General features: G+C 45.0%; 2 protein-coding genes across 2 annotated transcripts; one reads left to right on the top strand and one right to left on the bottom strand.

Moving 5' to 3' along the window:
- Window positions 1–2396: 2396 nt before the first annotated feature.
- LOC309565949 (uncharacterized protein) lies at window positions 2397–4435 on the bottom strand (the record flags this gene model as incomplete). The annotated part of the gene is made up of 2 exons (XM_082270978.1): window positions 2397–3205; window positions 3986–4435. 2 exons carry the CDS (start codon window positions 4433–4435, stop codon window positions 2411–2413), a joined length of 1245 nt encoding a protein of 414 aa, XP_082127104.1. The 3' UTR covers window positions 2397–2410.
- An 18403-nt stretch (window positions 4436–22838) lies between these two features.
- On the top strand, window positions 22839–23158 carry LOC309565481 (small ribosomal subunit protein eS21-like; the record flags this gene model as incomplete). Its single annotated transcript, XM_082270451.1, has 1 exon — window positions 22839–23158. A coding segment is annotated over one exon (264 nt), but the record flags the coding sequence as incomplete, so codon positions are not given.
- Window positions 23159–26616: the final 3458 nt, after the last annotated feature.

Genomic DNA, 26616 nt, shown 5'->3' with positions numbered 1-26616 from the left:
CCCCCCCCCCCCAAACTCAACTGCTTTAGCAATGCTAAAATGTATTTGGTCCTGCCAATAAAGCTTATTTGAATTGAGCGAGAAAGAGAGAGAGAGAGACACACACAGAGAGAGAGACACACAGAGAGAAAGAGAGAGACACAGACAGAGACAGAGAGAGAGACACAGACAGAGACAGAGAGAGAGAGAGAGAGAGAGAGAGAGACACAGAGAGAGAGAGAGACAGAGAGAGAGACAGACAGACAGACAGAGAGAGACAAAGAGAGAGAGAGACACAGAGAGAGAGAGAGACACAGAGAGAGAGAGAGACACAGAGAGAGAGAGAGAGAGACACACACAGAGAGAGAGACAGACAGACAGAGAGAGACAGACAGAGAGAGACACAGAGAGAGAGAGAGACACACACAGAGAGAGACACAGAGATTTCACCTGAGCTGGTAACATCATCTTCTCCCTCAATCCTTGACATAGCGGCCTTATCATTTGGCTGTTGTACACTTTCACCTTTATCATCCACAGCTGCTATAGTCAGTATATCCTGTTCACCTAAATATTCCTGTGACATTCCTGTGAAATAAAGCAGATAATACATAAATATCACCTTCCTGAGACAGAATTCTTTATTAATGTACATTTGTATGTTTTATTACCTGGGTTGGCTCTGGCTGTTGACATATCACATGGCAGGAGCTCCTCCGACCCTGTTTGTACACCTGGGACATGTTGCACTTCAGCAAAGTCATCTTTATTTTTTTCTGTTGACCTTGACTTCTTTTTCCGCTGACTATTTTGTACATATAATATATCCTGCAGTTTGTCTTTATTTCCTGGTGGGGGTATAACAAACACGATTTTCACTAACAAATAAATAAATACATTACATTTTTGAAAGGAAATATGTAAAATAAATGAGAATAATAAAATGGCAAGTTGACTATTACAAATGGAAAACACATTAATACAGGATTGCACATATAGTAAAACAATGCAAGATAGAAGGAAATGCATGCTTACTTTTTTTAATTATTCTTCTTATTTTGTGGTACTGTTCCTCTTCACGAAGCTTCAGATCTGACCAACGTTTTCTGAGCTGATCCTTTGAACGGTGGACTCCATGATTTCTCTGCAGCACCCTCACTATTTTGTCCATAATGCGGTCCTTTCTTGCATTGGTATTAGTGTAAGGTCCACACTTGCCATCATAGTCCTTCTTCTCTAGAACTTCCACCATATCCACCATTTCTGCTAAGGTCATGGGAGATGCCTTCACTTTTTTTTTCTTGCTGCTCCTAGTCCCAGCATGTTCGGCCGAACCGCTCTCCCGCTCCGCAGCACGCTTTCTGGACTCCGCCATCGTGGTATTAATAAAAGTGGCCGGAAGTGGATGGGTGGAGTCTCATCCGGACGTCACTTCTGCTCGACGATTCACTCACTGATCTTTCGTTCTGCACGAACATCTTTGGAGGTAATGATTTATGTTGGTAAACGATTGTTGATGCTTGCTCACTACTGTTTGCAATCTAAATTATCGTTGGTACATTATCATTATGTATAGCACATGCACATTTGTCGTTCAACAAACTTTCTTGCTTGGTCACTTGTGTTATGCACATTTTTCTTTCGTAGAACGTGTCATGCTTGCTCAATTTTTTTTAAATCAAAATTATCTTTTCCTGATTTCAATGCACATAAGATTTTTCGGTACAAATATGTTGTACAAATATGATCATCTACAATCACAGTTATCATTATCATGTCATTTGCATGTACTGTATAATTATAATGTTCTGAAAGTCTCCTGATAGAAACATCTTTTGTTTTTTTACAGGAAAAATGTCTGATCGTTTTACTTCACCTGACTTTCTCCCTCATTTCATTGATGCATACAGGGAACTTCCATGCCTATGGAAGATGAAATCCAAGGAATATAGTGATAGGAATAAAAAACATGAGGCCTACAAAAAACTGATAGAACTTTGCCTCAGAATGAACCCTAATGCAAATGAAGAGTATGTAAAAAAGAAAATAGCAAATTTGAGAACCGTCTTCAAAAAAGAGTTAAATAAAATAGCGGAATCTGAGAAATCAGGTGCAGGTTCTGAGGATATATATGTACCACGGTTGTGGTATTTCGATAGCTTACGTTTCCTATCAGATCAGGAGATACCAAGACCCTCAGTTTCCAGCTTACAAACATTTTCACCACATAGTGACACACAGGACAATGATGACACTCAGGTAAGATGATAGAATACAAAATCTTTATTAATAATTCTTTGAATTTATTGCAAATGCTAAACCCATGAAACATGTTATGATTTTGTTAACATTAGATAAAGATACATCTTCAAACAATCATCAAATGTCCAAACAGATTATAAAATACACCGGGTTAATTCTGGAGAAATAATCACATAACCATGTTTTGCCACGGGACAGCACCAGATCCACAGAAGTACTCCTTATAATTATCCCTATTTAGTCGGGCGTTCATGGTGGCTAATCGTGGTGGCGCTGGAGCGATGTTGGTTAACGACTGTGTGTCATTTCTCCAGTCTCCGGGGATAATATTGCCTTGAGATGTGTCCTCGCGATCTACTGACTGTTGTATATACATCACATTTTTGCGCCTCAAATAGTTGTGCAAAATGCAGCAGCAGTAAACCACTAGATCAATTTTGGAAATAGAGAGGTTAATCTGGGTGTGGAAAATGCGAAATCTATTTGCCATGATACCAAAGGCATTTTCTACAACTCGTCTTGCCCTTGAAAGCCTGTAATTGAAAATTCTTTGCTCTTCTGACAGATGTTTCATTGGATATGGTTTCAATAGATTTTCGCCAAGTGAAAATGCATCGTCTGCAACAAATACGAAATTCAGACCTTCTGTGGTTTCGTCATTGTTTGGCAAATTTAACTTACCATTTTTCAGGCGTGCATAGAATTCCGTTTTCTCAATGGTACCTCCATCCGAATTTCGACCATTTTTCCCAATATCAACAAACAGAAACTCATATTTGGCATTTACTAATGCCAACAAAACTATACTAAAGAAACCTTTATAGTTATGGTAATATGAGCCGGAGTTTGGAGGGGGGGTAATGCGCACATGTTTGCCATCTATGGCACCACCACAGTTTGGAAAATTCCACGTCTGCTCAAATTCCTGTGCAATTTTTTTCCAATTTTCTGTTGTCGTTGGAAACTGTGAAGAAAAGTGTTATATTTCATTATTTCTGATATATTGATTTAATCAATCACAATTTTCATTGCTTTTAGAGTTTGGACAAGGAAACAAATGATTCACTGACTGAACCATCACCTGCAGGATCATTGCATAGACCAAAAAAAACTAAAAGGGATGAGGCTACTAATGCCTTTCTTCTTCAAGCAACAGCAGCACTGCAAAAGAAGAGTGATGACTGTGATGCATTTGGCTGCCTAACCGCAAACAAGATGCGGCAAATGTCTGCGGAACAGAAGCAATTAGTTGAACCACTGCTACTGCAATTGCTTAATAAAGGTTTGAGGGGTGAAGTCAGTAGTAATACATGCATAGTTGACTATCCTAGTTACACACAGCAGATTCAACAAGCAGGTCCCCCTCAAACATCTACTTGGCATGGTCAGATGGGAGCACCAGACAGGAACAGCAACTCTTGGTCAAGAGATTACACATTTGCACATTTGTAAATCTATAGATTTTTTTGAAAAGTTTTTGAAAAGTTTTCACTTTAAAAGTGTTTCTTGTTATAATGTTCAATATATTGTGTGCTACAAATTGTGCCTGTGGTAGATACTTGTTTTTATTTTTTTACATGCAAAAAATAAAATGGTTCTATACATCGTTTTGTACATGACATTTGAAATGTGATGTCAGATCTTGACATAACCAATGTTGTTCTTTTATTGGAATAAATATTTAAAAAATGCAAGTATTTGTATTACATTATTTTATTTTACATTATTTTTATGTTGTGCACACCTTCATATACTCATCTTTCAAAACATGGATTATGGCCTTGCAGGTCTCTGGAATAATTCGGCCTAGGGATTGTGCAGAAATGCCAGTAGAGAATTTGAGGTCTTCAAACGATCTACCAGTGGCAAGATATCTCAGGGTTGCCATGAGCCTTTGTTCTGGTGTAATGGATGGCCTCATCACAGTGTCCTCTTTATGGAGCATTGGCTTCACCATTACCAACAGCTCACTAAAGGTTTCCTCAGACATCCGTAAATAGTTTCGGTAGTCATCTGGATTATTATCCTTCAGTTCACGTAGAAGAACCATATGTGAATACTGGTCACGGTTAATCAACCACTCCTTGGACCACATCCTGCGATTCCTCTTTTTCTTTTTCTGCTGGGTAATGGCAATCACCCCAAGCATGGTGATAGCAATTGATCTGGACACCTGATCATCATGAATATCCATTTCTCCAATAATTTGATTGACAAACGAAGGTTTCTACACGAATAATACTACACAAACTCGTTTGTCCACGTATGTTTCCTCCTACACGATCCTCACATCAAACATCCGGTCGGACGTGGGTGAATGGGGGTTTGTCTTTCCGGGTTGCAGACGTCACTTCCTTCGTTTTGCAGATCGGTCGTTAAAATTATATATGTTGTATTGTTATCGAACGATCAGTATGCTCAGCAAAACGATTCTTGAAACGAGTTTATTATATCGGTTAGTGGCCAATTCGCTTTCGACCGCCGAATAATCGTTCAGTCTGCAAACGGCCGAAATTCTGTGCGTGTATGGCCAGCATATGTTGTATTGTTATCGAACGATCAGTATGCTCAGCAAAACGATTCTTGAAACGAGTTTATTATATCGGTTAGTGGCCAATTCGCTTTCGACCGCCGAATAATCGTTCAGTCTGCAAACGGCCGAAATTCTGTGCGTGTATGGCCAGCATTAGGGATGTGCAAATACTAAAGTGAATCTCAAACATATAACACACACCCAATATACATATATAAATATGATGCAAAATCAATAAACAAAAAACTATTATTCTAAAATAATGCTATATTAAAATAATGGTGCTAAAATAACAAATGAATACTACATCAATGCGTGACAGTAAGTGCAGTGGTGTGCAAACACAATGATGAAATAAATAAGGATGGTAAGTTGATAAATAATGGTGCTGAAAACAAGATAAGGAGAAATGTCAATAATATAACATCATATCACATCTTTTCCCTTCACCGTGTGATAGATGTAAAGTAATACTAGGAAATCATCAACTACGGTGTCACCTCATTGCTCTCGGGCCGCTCACCTTACTGCTGTAAGGTAACAATATAAATATTAGCTCTTTGGTGCGGGTCTTTCACCCTCAATAAATCTATGGCATATGTATTCTCTTCCTCCTCCTTTAGGTCCCATGCACACTGGACGTTATAAAAATGGCAGTAGCTTTGTAGTGAGTTTTTCAGCCTTTCTTAGCTTTTTTGCATTGGCGTTTATCAGCGTTTTTTGGTGTTTTTAACTAAAATTCACCTCTCTGCTATTTTAGTAACTCTGACTTTCCCACAATGCAATGCTTGCAATAATTGCATCGCATGGGTGTTCACACCCATGTGATAAGATTTAGGTGTGGGGAAAAAAGGGTCCTACAACATTTTGGTGCATATGTAGACCACCCATGCAATGCGATTCTGTCAAGCTCACCGCATTTTGAAATCTGTTTCGAGGTGTTGTTCATGGAACATTATACCCCCGTTCACATCGGGCAGATTTGAAATGCGATTCGACATGTCAAATCCCATGCCTCATCAGAGCCCATTGCCGGCAACGTCACTGTCCGAATTGGTGCAACCCTGACTTTGCAGGGCCACACCGATTCCACTGCTTTTGGTGACTTCAGGGCGATTTCAATAAACATCTGTGCATGAACCCGTTAAGATGTCTGAACGGGTTCAGACATCTGAATGAATGAACCCGCCCTCAGTGTGAACCGGTGCTGTTGCCGGCAATAGGCTCCTATTTGCCATGCGATTCGACATGACAAATCGCATGCCAAATCGGCACAATGTCAACAGGGCTTCATGTTCAATGAACGATACCCCAAAACAGATTTCAAAATGCAGTGCGCTTGCCAGAATCGCATCGCATGGGTGTTTACATCCAAGAGACGCGATTAAGTGTGGAGAAAACATTTTGGTGCAAATGTGATGCAATTTGAGCCAATGTGAAATACATGTGGGTGTGGGTTAAATATTTGGGTTATATACTGTGTTTACCCAAAAATAAGCCCGGGTCTTATATTACTTTTGGCACCAAAAGACACAGTAGAGCTTATTTTCGGGGTAGGTCTTATCGTGTAATGTGCGGTCTACTCTCCCTCCCAGGAATCCCCTGTGTGAATCTAGTAAAAGTGTTTGTAAAATCCTAGAATCCACTTTATTGCTCTTTTATATAATGTCCAGTGTGTGTTTCTGTAATCTAATAGTGTGAAATACCTTTCGTACAGCACCGCTCAGCTAATCTCCCGCTCTGCTCTCCTCTCCTCATAGCAGTCAGCAGGGGATCTCAGAGCGGGTCACAGAAGCGCTGAGCATCACATTATAATAGTGTGAAATACCTTTGGTACAGCGCCGCTCGGCAATCAGCTGATTTCCCGCTGCTCTTCCTTCTCTTCTCCCCCGCTAACAGCTCAGCGCTGTACCAAAGGTATTTAACACAAATATAATATAATATAATACTCGGCGCTTCCGTGACCCGCTCTGAACACTGCAGAGGGGGAAGGGCTGAGATCCCCCACTGACAGCTATGAGAAGAGAAGGACAGCAGAGCGAGAGATCAGCTGATCGCCGAGTGGCGCTGTACCAAAGGTATTTCACACTATTAGATTACAGAAACACACACTAGACATTATATAAAACAGTAATAAAGTGGATTCTAGGATTTTACAAAAACTAAACTAGGGCTTATTTTCGGGGTAGGGCTTATATTGCAGCCCTCCCCGAAAATAACAGTAGGTCTAATTTTCAGGGTAGGTCTTATTTTTGGGGAAACACGGTATTTGTATATTATCTCTATCGGTCCATGATGTAACCCACACCCACATGTATTTAACATTTTAGCTTATTCTTTGTTATATTTAGTTTATCTGGCATTTTCCAATAGAAATTATCTACCATTTTCTGGGCCTATATTGGGAACATCATTTTTCATGCAAGTATAGCATCCATAATCTCACGTAGATCAACATCACCTACAATTATATGGGGGATCATAAAAAAGTGCCAATATACAGCGCAGAAAGGTTTGTGAGATAACAATAATATACTAATAAATAATCACACCAAATAATTATAAATGATCATAAAGTGCAACGTGCAAACCATGTGCAAAAATACTAAGTGTATGAGATACCCCTTGTCAGGGTATCATAAAAAATGTGAAATAGTTCAACGTGATAGTCCAATAAATATATATAGATAGTGCTATCAGCAAGTGTCCAAAGAAATCCAAAAGTGCTTAAGTGCCAGGAGAGAAGTGCAGAATCATGCAATCAATCCAGTGCTGTGGAATGTGCCAATCCTCCCCCTTTGGATGTTCAACTTACCGGACTCAAATGACCCCTAGACTGTATAGCTGAAAGGGTCAAAAAGACTTGTGTCCCAGTAAGGAACCTGGTGGAAAGTCCTTGGAGGTCTGATATCTGTAGTTCTCAATGGATATAATGGCCCGGTATGCATATATAAAAGGGAAAAACTCACAATAGTGTAGCTCTGTAATATGACTTTTATTTCTATTGCACATAGAGTAACACTCACATTTTGTAGAATAAAATCAGGCTTGTAATAGATAAGGAGCTGATCTGGTATCGATATTCATATGGAATATGTCCCTTTGAACATGTCCTTAACTCATCACAATGGCAAACATTCCTTTATTTCTTTCACATAGAAATAGTTTGTTTTCTCACCTTTGAGACGTCTTCACACTTGGTTACCCTCCTTAGCACACATCACTTCAGGGGGTCTTCTCCCATGCTCACCAGCTTGTCGGGAGGCACACATCTGACTGTCCTCCTTCTCTTAGCCCACATGGCTTCAGGAGACAGCTTCCGGAGGCAGCAGTCCTTCTCCCAGGCTTCCTCAGCGTTGGGAGGCACACATCTGTCTGTCCTCCTCTCCCAGCCCACACGGCGACAGGAGGCAGCAATCCATAGACTTCCTTTGGACAAATTATAGAGGCCTTAACTTCCTCATTCCAAACAGCTGAAGTCTGTTCAACTTCCTGCTGGCTAGCTCTGTAGCCAACACCCTATAGTAATTGGTGAACTTTCTAAGTCAGGTGGAAATGTATCTCCTGCCTGTGACTACATTCCCAGATTTACCTGACTTCCTGTCACAATATATATATATATATATATATATATATATATATATATATATATATACACACACACACACCCATTATAAGATCAGTAGCATTGGTGTCCAACCATTGGTGTCAGTGTGAGGAATGGTGTCCCATCGAAGTTGTCAGTGGGAGGAATGGTGTCCCATCATTGGTGTCAGTGGGAGGAATGGTGTCCCATCATTGGTGTCAGTGGGAGGAATGGTGTCCCATCATTGGTGTCAGTGGGAAGAATGGGGTCCCATCATTGGTGTCAGTGGGAGGAATGGTGTCCCATCATTGGTGTCAGTGTGGAGAATGGCGTCCCATCATTGGTGTCAGTGGGAGGAATGGGGTCCCATCATTGGTGTCAGTGGGAGGAATGGGGTCCCATCATTGGTGTCAGTGGGAGGAATGGGGTCCCATCATTGGTTGGTGTCAGTGTGGAGAATGGCGTCCCATCATTCTGGGGGGGGGGGGGGGTGAGGAGGAAAGGAGAGGCATGAGGAGGAAAGGAGATTTGTGAGGAGGAGGAGGAGGAGAGGTGCGAGGAGGAGGAGGAGAGGTGCAAAGAGGAGGAAAGGTGTAATGAGAGGAGAGGTGGGAGAAGGACGGGAGGAGAGGTAAGAGGAGGAGAGGTGGGGGAGAGGTGGTAGGAGAGGTGTGAGGAGGAGGAAAGGAGAGGTGTGAGGAGGAGGCGAGAGAAGTGTGAGGAGGAGGAGGGGTGTGAGGAGAGAAGAGGTGTGAGGAGGAGGAGAAGAGAGGTGTGAGGAGAGGAGAAGTGTCAGGAGGAGGAGGAGGATAGGTGTGAGGAGGAGGAGAGGAGAGGTGTGAGGAAGAGGGGGAGTGAGGAGGAAGAGATGTGAAGAGAAGAGGAGAGGTGTGAGGAGGAGGAGAGGATAGGTGTAAGGAGGAGGAGAGGTGTGAGGAGGAGAGGTGTGTGGAGGAGGAGAGGTGTGAGGAGGAGAGGTGTGTGGAGGAGGAGAGGTGCGAGGAGGAGGATAGGTGCAAGGAGGAGAGGTGTAAGGAAGAGAGGACAGGTGTGAGGAGAGGAGAGGTGTGAGGAGGAGAGGTGTGGGGAGGAGAAGAGGAGAGGTGTGTGGAGGAGGAGGAGGATAGGTGTGAGGAGGAAGAGGGGTGTGAGGAGGAGGAGAGGTGTGAGGAGGAGAGGTGCAAGGAGGAGGAAAGGAGAGGTGCGAGGAGGAGAAGAGGAGAGGTGCGAGGAGGAGAAGAGGAGAGGTGCGAGGAGGAGAGGAGAGGTGTGTGTAGGAGGAGGAGAGGTGTGAGGAGGAGGAGGAAGAGGAGAGGTGTGAGGAGGAGGAGGAAGAGGTGTGAGGAGGATGAGAGGAGAGGTGTGAGGAGGATGAGAGGAGAGGTGTGAGGAGGATGAGAGGTAGGAGGAGAGGTGTGAGGAGAAGGGGTGTGAAGAGGAGAGGTGTGAGGAGGAGGAGAGGGGAGGTGTGAGGAGGAGGAGAGGTGTGTGGAGAGCAGAGGAGAGGTGTGAGGAGGAGAGATGTGTGGAGGAGGAGAGGTGTGAGGAGGATGAGAGGAGAGGTGTGAGGAGGATGAGAGGAGAGGTAGGAGGAGAGGTGTGAGGAGGATGAGAGGAGAGGTGTGAGGAGGATGAGAGGAGAGGTAGGAGGAGAGGTGTGAGGAGAAGGGGTGTGAAGAGGAGAGGTGTGAGGAGGAGGAGAGGGGAGGTGTGAGGAGGAGGAGAGGTGTGTGGAGAACAGAGGAGAGGTGTGAGGAGGAGAGATGTGTGGAGGAGGAGAGGTGTGAGGAGGAGAGGAGAGATATGAGGAGGAGGAGTGTGGAGAAGAGAGGAGAGGTGTGAGGAGGAGAGATGTGTGAGGAGGAGAGGAGGTGTGAGGAGGAGGAGTGCAAGGAAGAAAGGAGAGGTGTGAGGAGGGGAGGAGAGGTGTGAGGAGGAGAGAAGAGGTGTGAGGAGGAGAGATGTGAGGAGGAGAGAAGAGGTGTGAGGAGGAGAGAAGAGGTGTGAGGAGGAGAGGAGAGCTGTGAGGAGGAGAAGAGGTGTGAAGAGGGGAGGAAAGGTGTGAGGAGCAGAGGTGTGAGGAAGAGGAGAGGTGTGGAGGAGGAGAGGAGGTGTGAGGAGGAGGAGTGTAAGGAAGAAAGGAGAGGTGTGAGGAGGGGAGGAGAGGTGTGAGGAGGAGAGTAGAGATGTAAGGAGGAGGAGAGGAAAGGTGTGAGGAGGAGAGATGTGAGGAGAAGGAGAGGTGTGAGGAGAAGAGGAGAGGTGTGAGGACAGGAGGATAGGTGTGAAGAGGAGAGGTGTGGGAGGAGAGGTGTGTGGAGGAGGAGGAGAGGAAGAGGAGAGATGTGAGGAGGAGAAGTGTGGAGGAGGAGAGGTGTGGAAGAGGAGAGGTGTGGAAGAGGAGAGGTGTGAGGAGGATGAGTGTGAGGAGGAGAGGAGAGGTGTGAGGAGGAGGAGAGGTGTGAGGAGAAGGAGAGGTGTGAGGACAGGAGGATAGGTGTGAAGAGGAGAGGTGTGGGAGGAGAGGTGTGTGGAGGAGGAGGAGGAGAGGAAGAGGAGAGGTGTGAGGAGGAGAAGTGTGGAGGAGGAGAGGTGTGAGGAGGTGGAGAGGTGTGAGGAGAGGTGTGGAAGAGGAGAGGTGTGAGGAGGATGAGTGTGAGGAGGAGAGGAGGGGTGTAAGGAGGAGAGGAGAGGTGTGAGAAGGAGAGGAGGGATGTCAGAGGAGTAGAGAGGTGAGGTCTGGTGCTGAGTTGCCCCCCCCCCCCCTTGTTGTCCCCTCTCTCCCCCCCCCCCTTGTACTTACAGACCACACTGGGAATCATCTCCTTCCTCCCTCCAGCCATGTGAGAAGGGGATAAACGAAGGACAGCCTTCCCTCACTGCACAGCGGTGCTCTCTGGTTCACGCTGGAGGGAGGAGAAAGCCTAATCCTCGCTCCAGCTATGTATCGCTACTCCTGTCAGTGTGGAGGGGAGAAGAGCGGCCATACAGCCTACGCGCCTCTCTACTCAACTTGATTACCCGTGGGGCGCGCGCTTCCTCTGATTGGCGGGGAAAGGCGGGTGACGTCAGTCTCCGCGAGGGCGTAATGTCGTTATTCTTACCCTAGGTTGCCACGGAGACGGAGTGATTTCTTTCGCTGCCGGCATAGCGCCCTATAGCGGATTTATCGGAGATTACACATCGCTCAGCCACTGCTTCCCCATCAAATCTATCGTTTGGATTCAGGAGAGATAGTAAGTGTCTAATAAGTTCTCATGTAACCTTAGCGGTGGGGCCGGGAGCCCCGAACAGCCAACCTGACAGCTCCCCCCCCCCCCCCCACTACCACCCATTCAAATCTTTGCCCCAGTCCTATCTCCTAACTCACATCACCCCCAATCCCCCCTCCCAGCAGAAATCTACTCCCCCAAATTCTCCATCACAGCACAACTCCCCCCCCCCCCCCCCAATTCCTCCTCCTAGCACAAATCCTCCAAAGCCCCCCCCAGCAGGAATCACTTCTAGCACAACCCCCCCCCCCCCAATCACCTCTAGTACAACCCCCCCAATCCCTCCTCCTAGCACAACCCCCCCCCCCAATCACTTCTAGTACAACCCCCCAATCCCTCCTCCTAGCACAACCCCCCCCCCCAATCACTTCTAGTACAACCCCCCAATCCCTCCTCCTAGCACAACCCCCCCCCCAATCACTTCTAGTACAACCCCCCCCCCAATCCCTCCTCCTAGCACAACCCCCCCCCCCCAATCACTTCTAGTACAACCCCCCAATCCCTCCTCCTAGCACAACCCCCCCCCCCCCAATCACTTCTAGTACAACCCCCCAATCCCTCCTCCTAGCACAACCCCCCCCAATCACTTCTAGTACAACCCCCCCCAATCCCTCCTCCTAGCACAACCCCCCCCCCCAATCACTTCTAGTACAACCCCCCCAATCCCTCCTCCTAGCACAACCCCCCCCCCAATCACTTCTAGTACAACCCCCCCAATCCCTCCTCCTAGCACAACCCCCCCCCCCAATCACTTCTAGCACAACACCCCCAATCACTTCTAGTACAACCCCCCAATCCCTCCTCCTAGCACAACCCCCCCCCCAATCACTTCTAGTACAACCCCCCAATCCCTCCTCCTAGCACAACCCCCCCCCAATCACTTCTAGTACAACCCCCCCCCCCCCAATCACTTCTAGTACAACCCCACCAATCCCTCCTCCTAGCACATATCCCCCCAATCACTTCTAGTACAACCCCACTAATCCCTCCTCCTAGCACATATCCCCCCAATCCCTCCCCCAGCACCAATCGTCCCATCACTTCTAGCACAAATCCGCCTCCCAATCCCTCCTCCTTTCACAAATCCCCCAATTACTACTTTTACACAAATCCCTCCCCCAATCCCTCCACCTAGCACAACCCCCCCCCCCCCCATCCCTCTTAGCACAAATCCCCCATCCCTCCTCCTAGCGCAAATCCCCCCAATCACTTCTAGCATAAATCGCCCTCCCAATCCCTCATCCTACCATAAATCCCCCCCTCAATCCCTCCTACCACAAATCCCCCCCCCAATCCCTCCTACCACAAATCCCCCCAATCACTTCTTCTAGCAAAAAAACCCTCCCCAATTCCCTACCCAGCATAAATCCCTCCCCCCAATCCATCCCATCAGCACAAATCTTCCTCCCAATCCCTGCTGCCAGCACAACCCCTCCCCCCAATCATCTCTCTTGCCATCACAAATCCCTCCCTCCTCCTAGTACAATTCCCCCAACAATCCCTCCTCCTAGTTAAAATCCCACCCAATTCCTCCTGCTAGCACAAATCCCCCCCCCCTTTTCTTTCACAAATCCACAACCCCCTCCAAATTACCCTTCTAGCACAAATTCTTCCTCCCTACCAATCTTCCCCCAGCACCAATTCCTCCCACTCAGGAGAAATTCCCACCCTCCTTCTAGCACAAACATCTCCCCCCCCCCTCAAATCTACCCAAACCCTCCTCGCACATATCCTCCCCCATCCCTCCTAGAAAATCACCCCCCCCACACATCACCCTGATTACACTTCTCAGCACAGATAGTTGCCCATCCCCATTTATCCACAAACTTGAAAAGCGCAAACAAATTTTCCCCCCAGTGTGATTACCGCCCCCTATCTACATTTTTAGCTGCCAGGAGATGAGCAGCCCTTGGAGGAGATAGGGGGCGGTAATCAAACTCTGTGTGTGTACACTCTGATGCCATCTCTCCACTGTGGCTTCTCCTCTCACTGCTCCAGGATGCTGTTCCCTTTTCCTGGCTCTGAGTGCAGGCGATGATTGGGGGGGGGGGGTAGATCAGCGGCCATTCACCCATAACATTGAAAGGAGGGCTGGCCTGGGGAGAGAGGGGCACAACTTAAACCTAGGTGGAAGATAGCATCCCCTGGGTCCGGCCATGTCTGTGTCTCTCCCTCCAGCTGCTGAAAGCCGGCGGGGGGGGGGGGTGGAAAGAGTGAGGAACCGGCTTTAAGTTGCTGCAGAGAGCAGCACAGGGCATCATTCTGCAATTGCTCTCATCCACCCAACGTCCAATCCTTCTGCTGTCCGGGCCCCCTATAGGAATACCGGTGGTACCCCCCTGATCAGGACCATTCAGTGAGGAAATATAAAATGAAATACAATAATCTACTGAGAATTAAACCCATCAGACGGGACAAGGGAATTGGTACTGTGCTGATTCCATACATGCAGAATAAGAACAGATACTGAGAATTATACCCAGCATAGGGGACAAGAGAAGTGGCACTGTGCAGAGTCCATACATACAGAATAAGAACAGATACTGAGAATTACACCCAGCATAGGGGACTAGAGAAGTGGTACTGTGCAGAGTCCATACATACTGAATAAGAACAGATACTGAGAATTACACCCAGCATACAGGACAAGAGAAGTGGTACTGTGCAGAGTCCATACATACAGAATGAAAACAGATACTGAGAATTATACCCAGCATACAGGACAAGAGAAGTGGTACTGTGCTGATTCCATACATGCAGAATAAGAACAGATACTGAGAATTATACCCAGCATAGGGGACAAGAGAAGTGGCACTGTGCAGAGTCTATACATACAGAATAGGAACAGATACTGAGAATTATATCCAGCATAGGGGACAAGAGAAGTGGCACTGTGCAGAGTCTATACATACAGAATAGGAACAGATACTGAGAATTATACCCAGCATAGGGGACAAGAGAAGTGCTACTGTGCAGAGTCCATACATACAGAATAGGAACAGATACTGAGAATTATACCCAGCATAGGGGACAAGAGAAGTGGTACTGTGCAGAGTCCATACATACAGAATAGGAACAGATACTGAGAATTATACCCAGCATAGGGGACAAGGGGAGTGGTACTGTGCAGAGTCCATACATACAGAATAGGAACAGATACTGAGAATTATACCCAGCATAGGGGACAAGAGAAGTGGTACTGTGCAGAGTCCATACATACAGAATAGGAACAGATACTGAGAATTATATCCAGCATAGGGGACAAGGGGAGTGGTACTGTGCAGAGTCCATACATACAGAATAGGAACAGATACTGAGAATTATACCCAGCATAGGGGACAAGAGAAGTGGCACTGTGCAGAGTCCATACATACAGAATAAGAACAGATACTGAGAATTATACCCAGCATAGGGGACAAGAGAAGTGGCACTGTGCAGAGTCCATACATACAGAATAGGAACAGATACTGAGAATTATATCCAGCATAGGGGACAAGAGAAGTGGCTCTGTGCAGAGTCCATACATACAGAATAGGAACAGATACTGAGAATTATACCCAGCATAGGGGACAAGAGAAGTGCTACTGTGCAGAGTCCATACATACAGAATAGGAACAGATACTGAGAATTATACCCAGCATAGGGGACAAGAGAAGTGGCACTGTGCAGAGTCCATACATACAGAATAGGAACAGATACTGAGAATTATACCCAGCATAGGGGACAAGAGAAGTGGTACTGTGCAGAGTCCATACATACAGAATAGGAACAGATACTGAGAATTATATCCAGCATAGGGGACAAGAGAAGTGGCACTGTGCAGAGTCCATACATACAGAATAAGAACAGATACTGAGAATTATACCCAGCATAGGGGACAAGAGAAGTGGCACTGTGCAGAGTCCATACATACAGAATAGGAACAGATACTGAGAATTATATCCAGCATAGGGGACAAGAGAAGTGCTACTGTGCAGATTAAAAAAAAAAAGACGATTTGTCTAAGGGACTTAATTAGGGTCCCAATCTACGTGTCCTGATAAAAAAAAAACAATTTTAGTCTAAACTGTATTTCAATCTGAGATGCTTTTAGGAATGTCTGGGACTTTTAAAAATAAAGGGGCTTTTTGGCGGCAAACTTTTTGTTTTTTGAAAATCCTCTTTATTGCTTTTTGGCAAAAAATATTAAATACAAAACAGAGTCTATATAGCATACCCAGGCTCAATACATACACCTAAAAAACAACAAGATAAAACATAACAACAGTAGTGCCTAAGCCCTGGGTCACACTAATGCGATGCGGGAAGGCTGCAAATTCGCAGCCTGTTCCCGCATCGTAAACGCACCCCGGCAGTTCACACTGCCATATGCGATACGCTGGGGGTGTCAATGTAATCTTAACAACACCCCCAGTTTGATCGCATATCGCAGTGCGATCTTGCAGTTCGCACAGGATCGGATCGCACAAGTGTGAACCACTGTGCGATCCGATCCTGATGCGGCTGCAAAAAAGGGTCCCTGTGCGTCTTTGCTGCGGGTGCGGTGCGAATTTAGCCATACAAAGTGTATGGCTAAACTCGCACCGCACAGCTGATCGCATGTAATGAAGGAGCAGCGCGCTCCGACATTACATGCGATCGCCGCAGCCGCATCAGTGTGAACCGGCTCTAAAATGGCACTTAAACTAGTAATACACTCCATTAGCTACCCTAGATCTTTTATAGGACTTTGGTGTCCATTGCAAGGAAAAGGTGGAAACCTCAGGTCACTAGATGTCAAGTCAAACATGGTCCCCGTAATTACTCTTGGGCCTTGCGCCTACTGGAACACACGAGATGTAGATACTTAACCACTTGTTGACCTCCCAACGCAGATATACTGCGGCAGGCTGGCTGCGATCGCTCCCAGCTGAGAGAGAAGGACAGTCTGCTGTTGTAAATACAGCAGACCGTTATTCTCTCAAAAATGATCACAGAGCGCCTGTGATCCTCCTATATAGGATCATAGGTCTCTGTTAAAGTTTGTCCCCCATACAGTTAGAAAACACTCCCCTAGGCTCACACTTAACCACTTACCGCAAAGTGACGTATGGGTACGTCGGCTGACTTTGCGGGGTTATACCAGGATGATGCCTCTAGCTAGAGGCATCACCCAGGTACCGTTGTTTAGAGCCGGCGGTTGGCTTTCCGTTGGCTTTCGTTACCCCGGCGAGCGGGAGGGGACACCCCCCCCCTCCCGCCGCCTTCTGTGGCTTTGCCCGGGTCTCCCATCCCACCAGGAGATCTGAGCACCCAGCCGGCACGTCCGCAGGCTGGATGGAGTCCTGATCTAAGCCGGATGCAACTTCAATTGGGTCTCTGATGAGGTAACCCGGAGGTGGCGTCCATGACGTCACTTCTGGGTTACTCTGCTGCTAAAGGCGGCAGATTAAAAAAAACGAGTGTATTCTAAAATGCCGTTTTCGGGGTTTTGAATACATGCAAGTGTATTGGAGGGGTCTTTTAGAACCTCGATCCCTCCATAAAGAGTACCTGTCACTGCATATTGATGTCACAAGGGATGTGTTACATTGCTTGTGACAGCAATAAAAGTGATCAGATTTTTTTTTTTAAAAAACCTGTGATAAAGTTAAAAAAAAAAATAAAATAGGAAAAAAAAAAGATTTTAGCCACCCCTGTCGCCGTTAGCTAGCGCACGAAAGAAAACGTATATAGAAGTCGACCTGCGAATGAAATCACTGTTCAAACCACACATGTGAGGTATCGCTGCAATCGCCAGAGCGCGAGCAATAATTGAAAAAAAAGAGCTACACTCTAACTCTAAACTGGTAACCGTTAAAACATTTTAAAGCGTCGCCTATTGAGATTTCTATTGACTGTAGTTTGTCGCCATTCCACGGGTGTGCGCAATTTTAAACCATAGCATGTTGGGTATCTATTTACTCTAGTCGTGACATCATCTTTCACAATATACAAAAAAATGGGCTAACTTTACTGTTTATTTTTTTTTTTAAATGTGATTTTTTGTAATTTTTCCAAAACAATGGCGTTTTAAAGACCGCTACGCAAATATCGCGTGACAAAAAATATTGCAATGACCGTCATTTTATTCTCCAGAGTCTTTGCTAAAAAAATATATATAATGTTTGCTGGTTAGTTTTCTAGGAAAAAATACTGATTTTAACTTGTAAACAAAAAGTGTCAGGAATAGGCCCGGGGCTTAAAGCGGAGTTCCAGCCATTTACTCACCTGTCCAACGGTCCAGCGATGCGGCCGCCGGAAGCCTCGATCCTCTCCCTCGGCGCCGGCATCACTGCTGTGGGCACCCGGCTGTTACAGTTTGCGGCTTCACAGCCGGGTACCCACTGCGCATTCGCGAGTCGCGCTGCGCGCCGTGATTGGCCGGCAATCTTCTGGGACCTCTGACGTGTCCCAGAAGATTGCAAGGAGGGAGGGGGAGAGGAGAACTTCCGCTCAGGGCGCCGCGGCGCTCCGAGCGGAAGTGGGAGCGGGTACCTGTCAAAACTAGGTACCCGCTCCCCCCCCCCAAAAAATGACATGCCAAATGTGGCATGTCGGGGGGTCAGGACTCCCTAAAGCGGAAGTTCCACTTTTGGGTGGAACTCCGCTTTAAGTGGTTAACCCTTTGATCCCCCCCATGGGTTAACCCCTTCCCTGCCAGTGTCATTATTACAGTAACAGTGCATATTTTTAGCACTGATTACTGTAGTAATGTCATCGGTCCTCCCAAAAGTGTAAAAAATGTCAGCTAGGGGTCCGATCTTTCTGCCGCAATGTCGCAGTCCAGCTGAAAATTGCAGATTGCCGCCAACAATAGTATAAAAGAAAAATGACTTAAATCTTTCCCCTAGTTTATAGACGCGATAACTTTTGCGCAAACCAATCAAAACATTGGGAAAAATATGTAGCAGAATACAAATTGGACTAAAAGGATGAAAAAATTAGATTTTTGCATTTTTTTGGGGTAATATTATACTAAAGATAACACTTTTTATTAATTTTTTTTCCAGAATTGTAGCTATTTTTTTGTTTATAGCACAAAAAAAAAAAAAAAAATCGCACAGGTGATCATATACCACCAAAAAGAAAGCTCTATTTGTGAGCAAAAAAGGGACATCAATTTTATTGAGGTACATCGTCGCACGACCGCGCAATTGCCCATTTAAATAACGCAGTGCCGAATCACAAAAAATGGCCTGGTCATTAAGGGGGGAAATCCTTCCGGCTCAGAAGTGATTAAAGCGGAGTTGCAGCCTCAAACATTTTTTTAGATAAAAATACCCCCGGGACAGTCAGGGCTAGTGCATTTCAGCAATGATAGCCTCTGAACTTTCCGGGGTTTACTTACCTTTTAGAAGAAATACTTACCTTGAAAATGTCTTGTCCAGCGCTGCCATCTCAGGTGTGGGCAGCTGAAGCCGGAGCGTCCTCTTCAATGTCCTCTTCGGTGACTTTGGAGTCCCAGAATGCCCTGCACCGGCCCTGCACATCACTTCCGGTGCAGGTGCGTCATCCCTGCACAGCTTCTGGGCATGCCCAGAAGCTGTTTAGCAGGAAATGTTGCGCCTGCACCGGAAGTGACGAGCAGGGCCGGTGCAGGCGCATTCACTCCTGGGAGCAATGACGTTCGGCTCCCAGAAGTCAATGCAAGCAGAAAGGCACTGCGCGAGCCGCAGCAGCAGAGGGAGGAAGTAGAGGGAAGGTAAGTATATTTTCTTCAAAAACAAGGTAAGTAAAGCAAAAAAAAAAAAACGGTGATTATCCAATTCTTTTTCAGGTTACTTAGAGCAAGCGGATGTCAAATTTTCGTTTTGAGGCTGGAACTCCACTTTAATTTGAAAGGTCTGGGTCCGCGTTAGTAGAAGGGGTCTCAATCCAAATATCCCACACTTTGTGGAATTTTTTAGGGTGTCTGAGCTGTAAATATCTAAAGAAGTAGACGTTAGCAAACTGCTCTTTCAGCACATCAAAGGACTTTCCACTTCCCGCAAACTAACATCCCTGTACTTCGGCTTGCACAAGTGGTTGTGCCGAGATGATGGGGTCAGCTTTCAGAAGATACCAGCTGATGCGGCTAAATAGCCGCTCGGTCCTTATCCCAGCAAGCGGGAAGGGTCCCCCCCTCCTTCCGTAGCCTTCCGGGGCTCTGCCCTGGTCTCTCGTCCCACCGGGAGTTTGAGTCCTGAACAAAGCCCAATTCGGGTCTCCGATCATGTAACCCGGGAGCGACGTCACTTCCGGTTTACTCGGCTGCCAATGGCGCCGATTTTTAAAAAGTGACAGTATTCAAATTGCAGATGTTGGCATTTTGAATACTTTGAACTGCAGTGGAGGGGTCTGGGGTCTTTTAGACCCCCAATTCCTCCATAAAGAGTACCTGTCACTGCTTATTACTGTGACAGCAATAAAAGTGATCAGATTTTTTTTTTTAAAAAACAGTTCTAAAAATAACAATATAAAAATATAATAAAATAGGAAAAATAAAAACATTTTAAAGGGCCCCCGTTGAGTTCGCACATGAAAGAAAACGCAAACGTAAGCCGTGCCTGCAAATAAAATGGTGTTCAAATCCCACTTGTGAGATATCACTGCGATCACCAGAGCGAGAGCAATAATTCTAAAAAAAAGTCCTCCTATGTAACTCTAAACTGGTAACCGTAAAAAAATTTTAACGCGTCGCCTATGAAGATTTTTAGGTACCGTAGTTTGTCGCCATTCCCCCCAGTGTGCGCAATTTTAAACTGCAACATGTTAGGTATCTATTTACTCAACGTGTCATCAGCTTTCACAGTATGCAAAAAAATTGGGCTAACTTTACTGTTTAGTTTTTTTTAGATGCAGTAAAATGTATTTTTTACAAATAAATTGCGTTTAAAAGACCGCTGCGCAAATACCACGTGACGAAAAATATTGCATCAACTGCCATTTATTTTCCAGAGTTTTTGCAAAATATATATATATATATATATATATATATATATATAAAATTTTTGGGGTTCTAAGTAATTCTGTAGCAAAAAGTACTGATTTTAACTTGTAAACAAATACCACGTAACAAAAAAATATTGCAACAAATGCCATTTATTTTCCAGAGTCTTTGCTAAAATAATAATAATAAAAAATAAAAATTATATATATATATATATATAGATAGATAGATAGATAGATAGATAGATAGATAGATAGATAGATAGATAGATAGATAGATAGATAGATAGATATGTGTGTGTGTGTGTATATATATATATATATATAATGTTTGGGGGTTCTAAGTAATTTTATAGCAAAATGTACTGATTTTAACTTGTAAACAACATGTGTCAGAAATAGGCTTTGTCCTTAAGTGGTTAACCACTTAAGGACCAGATGGTTTTACCCCCTTAATGACCAGGACATTCTTTGCGATACGGCACTGCGTTACTTTAACTGACAATTGCGCGGTCGTGCGACGCTGTACCCAAGTAGAGCTTTCTTTTGGTGTTATTTGATCACCTCTGCGGTTTTTATTTTTTGCGCTTCAAACATAAAAAGTGACAATTCTGAAAAAATATATATATTATATACTTTCTGCTGTAAAACATTCCCAATAAAAAAAATGAAAAAAAAAAAAACTATTTTTTTTCCCCTCAATTTAGGCCAATATGTATTTCCAAAATTCCCAAAATCCCAATAGGTGTATATTGATTGGTTTGCACAAAAGTTATCACGTCTATAAACTAGGGGATAGATTTTTGTCATTTCTATTTATTTATTTTTTTACTAGTAATGGCAGCAACCAGCGATTTTTAGCGGGACTGCAACATTGCAGCGGACAGATAGGACACCTAGCTGACACCTTTGAGGGGACTAGTGACACTAATACAGTAATCAGTGCTATAAATATGCACTGTTACTGAAAAGTTAGATAACTTAGATATCCAGAAAACTTAGATAAGTTTGAAAGAATATGTAGAGCCTCCTTAAGGGAGGGCCCGGGGTCATTTAAAAATAATATGAGGTCATCCGCAATTCCGCATATATGGCCACTTTTTCCACTATAGTTCCCACTCATACTAGCTACCATAGTAGCACACTTCAAAGCCATTACCACTGGCTTCATCACCCCCGAAAATAATGCAGAAGACAACAGGCAGCAAGCACCCTTGTACCCCTCCAGACTCAAAAGGGTTCAGCTTGCCTTCCACCTTATCAGGGACCGTTTGATATACATATATAAGCTTTATCCATTTTAGGAACTCTGACCAAAAGCCATGGTCTCGAGCACAGTGAACATGTAAGGCCAGGCCACAGAATCAAAGGCCTTCTCAATGTCGAGTGAGGCCAAGACTTTGGAGTTAGAGTTGAACAAGGGCAATTGTAGATGGGTGAATACCCTACGTATATTGATGTTGGTTGACCATCTCTTACATGAAACCAGTTTAAACTACACTAAGTAAATCCCGGAGTATACTCATCAATCTAGTAGCACGAATTTTAGTTAGAATTTTTAAAACAAGATTAAACAAGGATATTGGCCTGTATGAGGCACAGTTGGTATGGTCCTTCCCTGATTTGGGAAAATAAAACCATGTAGGCCTTATACGTAAACGGGGCAGAGTCACAGCTTCTATGAGTACAAACAATGGAGCCTAGGCGCAAGAGTGGCTGCATACGTCCTTTACCACTCCCCAGGAATACCATCTGAACCCGGTGTTTTTTTGCAGGAAAAGAGTGTATTGCTGCTTCAATTTCCTCCACCGCAATAGCCCTATCTAGAAGAGCAGCATCCTTCTCTGAAAGTGTTGGCAAATTCAGGGCACCTAAAAACTCTCGTTAAGCTGCTTTAGACGGGCCTGGGAAGGATGCATAGAGCTCACCATAATAAGTCATCAATTCCTGCAATATCCTAGCAGGGTCAGATGTCAGAGTATTGTCTGCACATCTTATGGCTGAAATTACAATTTGAGCCTTAGCATCTGAAAACAGGTTGGCCAACATTTTCCCATTCTTTTCCCCCGACTTAAAGACCCTAACGGCCAAAGAGTGCAAATCAAGGTGTGTGGCAGAAGCCATAGAAAGAGACAAATCACGTCCCATCTGCGCAAGAAGACCAAAATTGCCCAGAGTAGGAGACTCAGAAAAGATTGCGGCGCTCTTTCTTGTCGGCCATTACAGCGAGCCTGAGATGAGGTCCTCGTAACTGTAACCAAGGTGCAACGTGCAGAACGATGCCAAGGAATTTGTGGACTTGTATGTCCCCCGTAAATGTTCTGCCAGCAACCAAATCATTGGTGCTAAGGACCATGCTTCCATCCAGATTAATATTGCAGAGGTTGACAAGACAACTGGCAGAGTAACTGGCCAGTACAAGACCTACGTGATCTGCGGCAGCATTCGTAGGATGGGTGAATCTGATGATGCCATTCTCTGGCTTGCAAAATGCTATGGCATTGTTTCAAAGAACTTCTAAACCATGAAACCTTTGAAATTAACCTTTATAAGGAAAAATAAAATGTTAAGAGAAAAGGTTGCGGCCACCTGCTCCTCATTTTCCCCCAACTGCTGTAACTGCGAATACAAATCAGTCCTAACTGAGTTAATAGCAGAAATGTACTCCCTATGAAGGTGGCGACTTAAACCTTTAATATTTTTAACATTGCATGGTTTATCCCCTACTCACCTCCCTGCCTGTCTCCAGCATTTCACCCGGGTACTAGCAGGGAGGGGAGAGACCTTGCAGTAAGACAAGCACTGATTGGGTGCTCCTCAGGAAAGGGGAGTGTCTGGCTATCTTCGCGCTTAGCAGAAATGCTGAGTGAGTAAATGAGATGCCGGCCCCAAAGGAGAAAAAAAAAACTCTTTTCCTTCAGGTCACCCTAACACAAAGAAGCACTTTTTAGCTCAGTACAAGCGCCTGCTGAGAAACCAAATAAGTTCACCTTTAAAAATAAATAAATAAATGCACATTTTTATTGGCAGTTAAAAAAAATAATCTCCGCCCGCCGCAGCAGCGGGCGTTTCTCTCTGCCTCCCCCACACTCTAAGCTCGACATAAGACTCTCATATATTATATAAAATAAAAATGGCTGCTGAATTAAACAAAACTGCTCCGTATGAACTGTACTTAGCTAATCGGGAAGGGAGACATCCTGCAGCATTCAGCAGTATAGCAGCCGAGGATTACCCAGTGACACTTGTGGAAATTCCAAGAATAACCATTAAAATGACCATGGTACAGTTTAATTATATATAAAATCTATAAAATGATATAACATTTTTTTGGGCTACAGTGTTACATAACCAAGGTATTCCCAAAGTATCCAGGCCTGAAAAGTGTCAGGTTGTGAGGTGTGTGATGTCACAGGGGGCTGCTGACCGGTTCAAACCGGACTGCCAGTGGTTTCAAGTCATTCCTGCACGGGGAGCTGACCGAGTCACATCAATATATTGTGTTTCCTGCAATTGTCTGTGATTATTATAATTTTTATTCGAATATATTGCTATTATCATACTAACATTGTTTATGTTACTATTATTACAGATATAAACAACCTCACACCAAAACAGCAGTTGGTCACTAGCTGTACTACCAACAACCTAATAAAATGGATCAGGACTCCTTCAACTGGGGATCAGTGGACCCTTTTTTCCTTCTGGATTGCGCCTCTTCACACTCCACCGGGAAGGAGAGAGAGCAAGACATCATGATGGCTGTGAACCATCTGCAGGGAGGAAAGGCTGGGAAGACTGAGGCCCTTGGACAACTTTTGGACATGGCTACAACCTTCTCTATGGCACCCATCTTCCATTATCCAGTGAGGTTCCCAAAGACATCCGGGAAGAAAAAGGCTGAAGATGGACCAGCCACCAAAGCCAAGAAGAGGGACATTACCATCAGCTGCCCAACCCAGGAGCCTTCCACCAGCAACCAGAGACGCTCTTCTAGAGCGAACAAAGGAGCTAAATACAAAGAGCTGGTGTCTGAAGGTCTCCTGGATGCCTTTAAATTCAAAGATCCCAAAAGGAAGGCAGTACAGAGCAAGCCTCAAGGAGCCAAAAGACCCAGGGCTGAATGAGGTAAGTGATCTCAGGTAAGTATGGCTTCTTATGTTTAAAGCCCATCCCTCTTACACATCCACTAGTTATTGGTCCTCCTACACCCCTCCTTTTTCCCCTCACGTCTGTTTGGAAGGAACAGTGCATGTTAGTTGCAGTCAGAGCCCATAGCCAAAACCAATAGCTCAAAACCCATCGCCCAGAGCTATCTGAGGACTAGGGTTTAGAGTCTCACCTGCCCCTAATTAATCGCTGGCAGAAAATAAAAAGTGTCTTTTTTTTTTACCCAAAGCCATGGTCCCTGCAGTCCCAAGGGTTCTCCCCCTTTCCATTTAAATCCAGAGGAATTCTTGCAGGATTGCTTACTATGCCAATACAGAAGAAAAGGAGTTGCTTCATCCTGATCGAACCTCCACCTCTCAGGTGAACACTCCAGACTATTACTACAGAAAAGGAGTCGCTTCATCCTGATCGAACCTCTACCTCTCAGGTGAACACTCCAGACTATTACTACAGAAAAGGAGTCGCTTCATCCTGATCGAACCTCTACCTCTCAGGTGAACACTCCAGGCTATTACTACAAAAAAGGAGTCGCTTCATCCTGATCGAACCTCTACCTCTCAGGTGAACACTCCAGACTACTTCTACAGAAAAGGAGTCGCTTCATCCTGATCGAACCTCTACCTCTCAGGTGAACACTCCAGAATTATTACTACAGAAAAGGAGTCGCTTCATCCTGATCGAACCTCTACCTCTCAGGTGAACACTCCAGAATTATTACTACAGAAAAGGAGTCCCTTCATCCTGATCGAACCTCTACCTCTCAGGTGAACACTCCAGACTATTACTACAGAAAAGGAGTCGCTTCATCCTGATCGAACCTCTACCTCTCAGGTGAACACTCCAGACTACTTCTACAGAAAAGGAGTCGCTTCATCCTGATCGAACCTCTACCTCTCAGGTGAACACTCCAGAATTATTACTACAGAAAAGGAGTCGCTTCATCCTGATCGAACCTCTACCTCTCAGGTGAACACTCCAGACTATTACTACAGAAAAGGAGTCGCTTCATTCTGATCGAACCTCTGCCTCTCAGGTGAACACTCCAGACTTCTACTACAGAAAAGGAGTCACTTCATCCTGATCTAACCTCTACCTCTCAGGTGAACACTCCAGACTATTACTACAGAAAAGGAGTCGCTTCATCCTGATCGAACCTCCACCTCTCAGGTGAACACTCCAGACTACTTCTACAGAAAAGGAGTCGCTTCATTCTGATCGAACCTCTGCCTCTCAGGTGAACACTCCAGACTTCTACTACAGAAAAGGAGTCGCTTCATCCTGATCGAACCTCTACCTCTCAGGTGAACACTCCAGACTATTACTACAGAAAAGGAGTCACTTCATTCTGATCGAACCTCTGCCTCTCAGGTGAACACTCCAGACTACTACTACAGAAAAGGAGTCGCTTCATCCTGATCGAACCTCCACCTCTTGGGTTAACACTCCAGACTACTTCTACAGAAAAGGAGTCGCTTCATTCTGATCGAACCTCTACCTCTCAGGTGAACACTCCAGACTACTTCTACAGAAAAGGAGTCGCTTCATCCTGATCGAACCTCTACCTCTCAGGTGAACACTCCAGAATTATTACTACAGAAAAGGAGTCGCTTCATCCTGATCGAACCTCTACCTCTCAGGTGAACACTCCAGGCTATTACTACAGAAAAGGAGTCGCTTCATCCTGATCGAACCTCTACCTCTCAGGTGAACACTCCAGACTACTTCTACAGAAAAGGAGTCGCTTCATCCTGATCGAACCTCTACCTCTCAGGTGAACACTCCAGAATTATTACTACAGAAAAGGAGTCGCTTCATCCTGATCGAACCTCTACCTCTCAGGTGAACACTCCAGACTATTACTACAG

Source organism: Pelophylax lessonae (genome assembly GCF_965119305.1).
Source record: "Pelophylax lessonae genome assembly, chromosome: 10".
NCBI classification, from domain to species: Eukaryota; Metazoa; Chordata; class Amphibia; order Anura; family Ranidae; genus Pelophylax; species Pelophylax lessonae.
The sequence above is the reverse complement of the archived record's forward strand: the minus strand, read 5'-3'. Positions and strand labels throughout refer to the sequence as shown.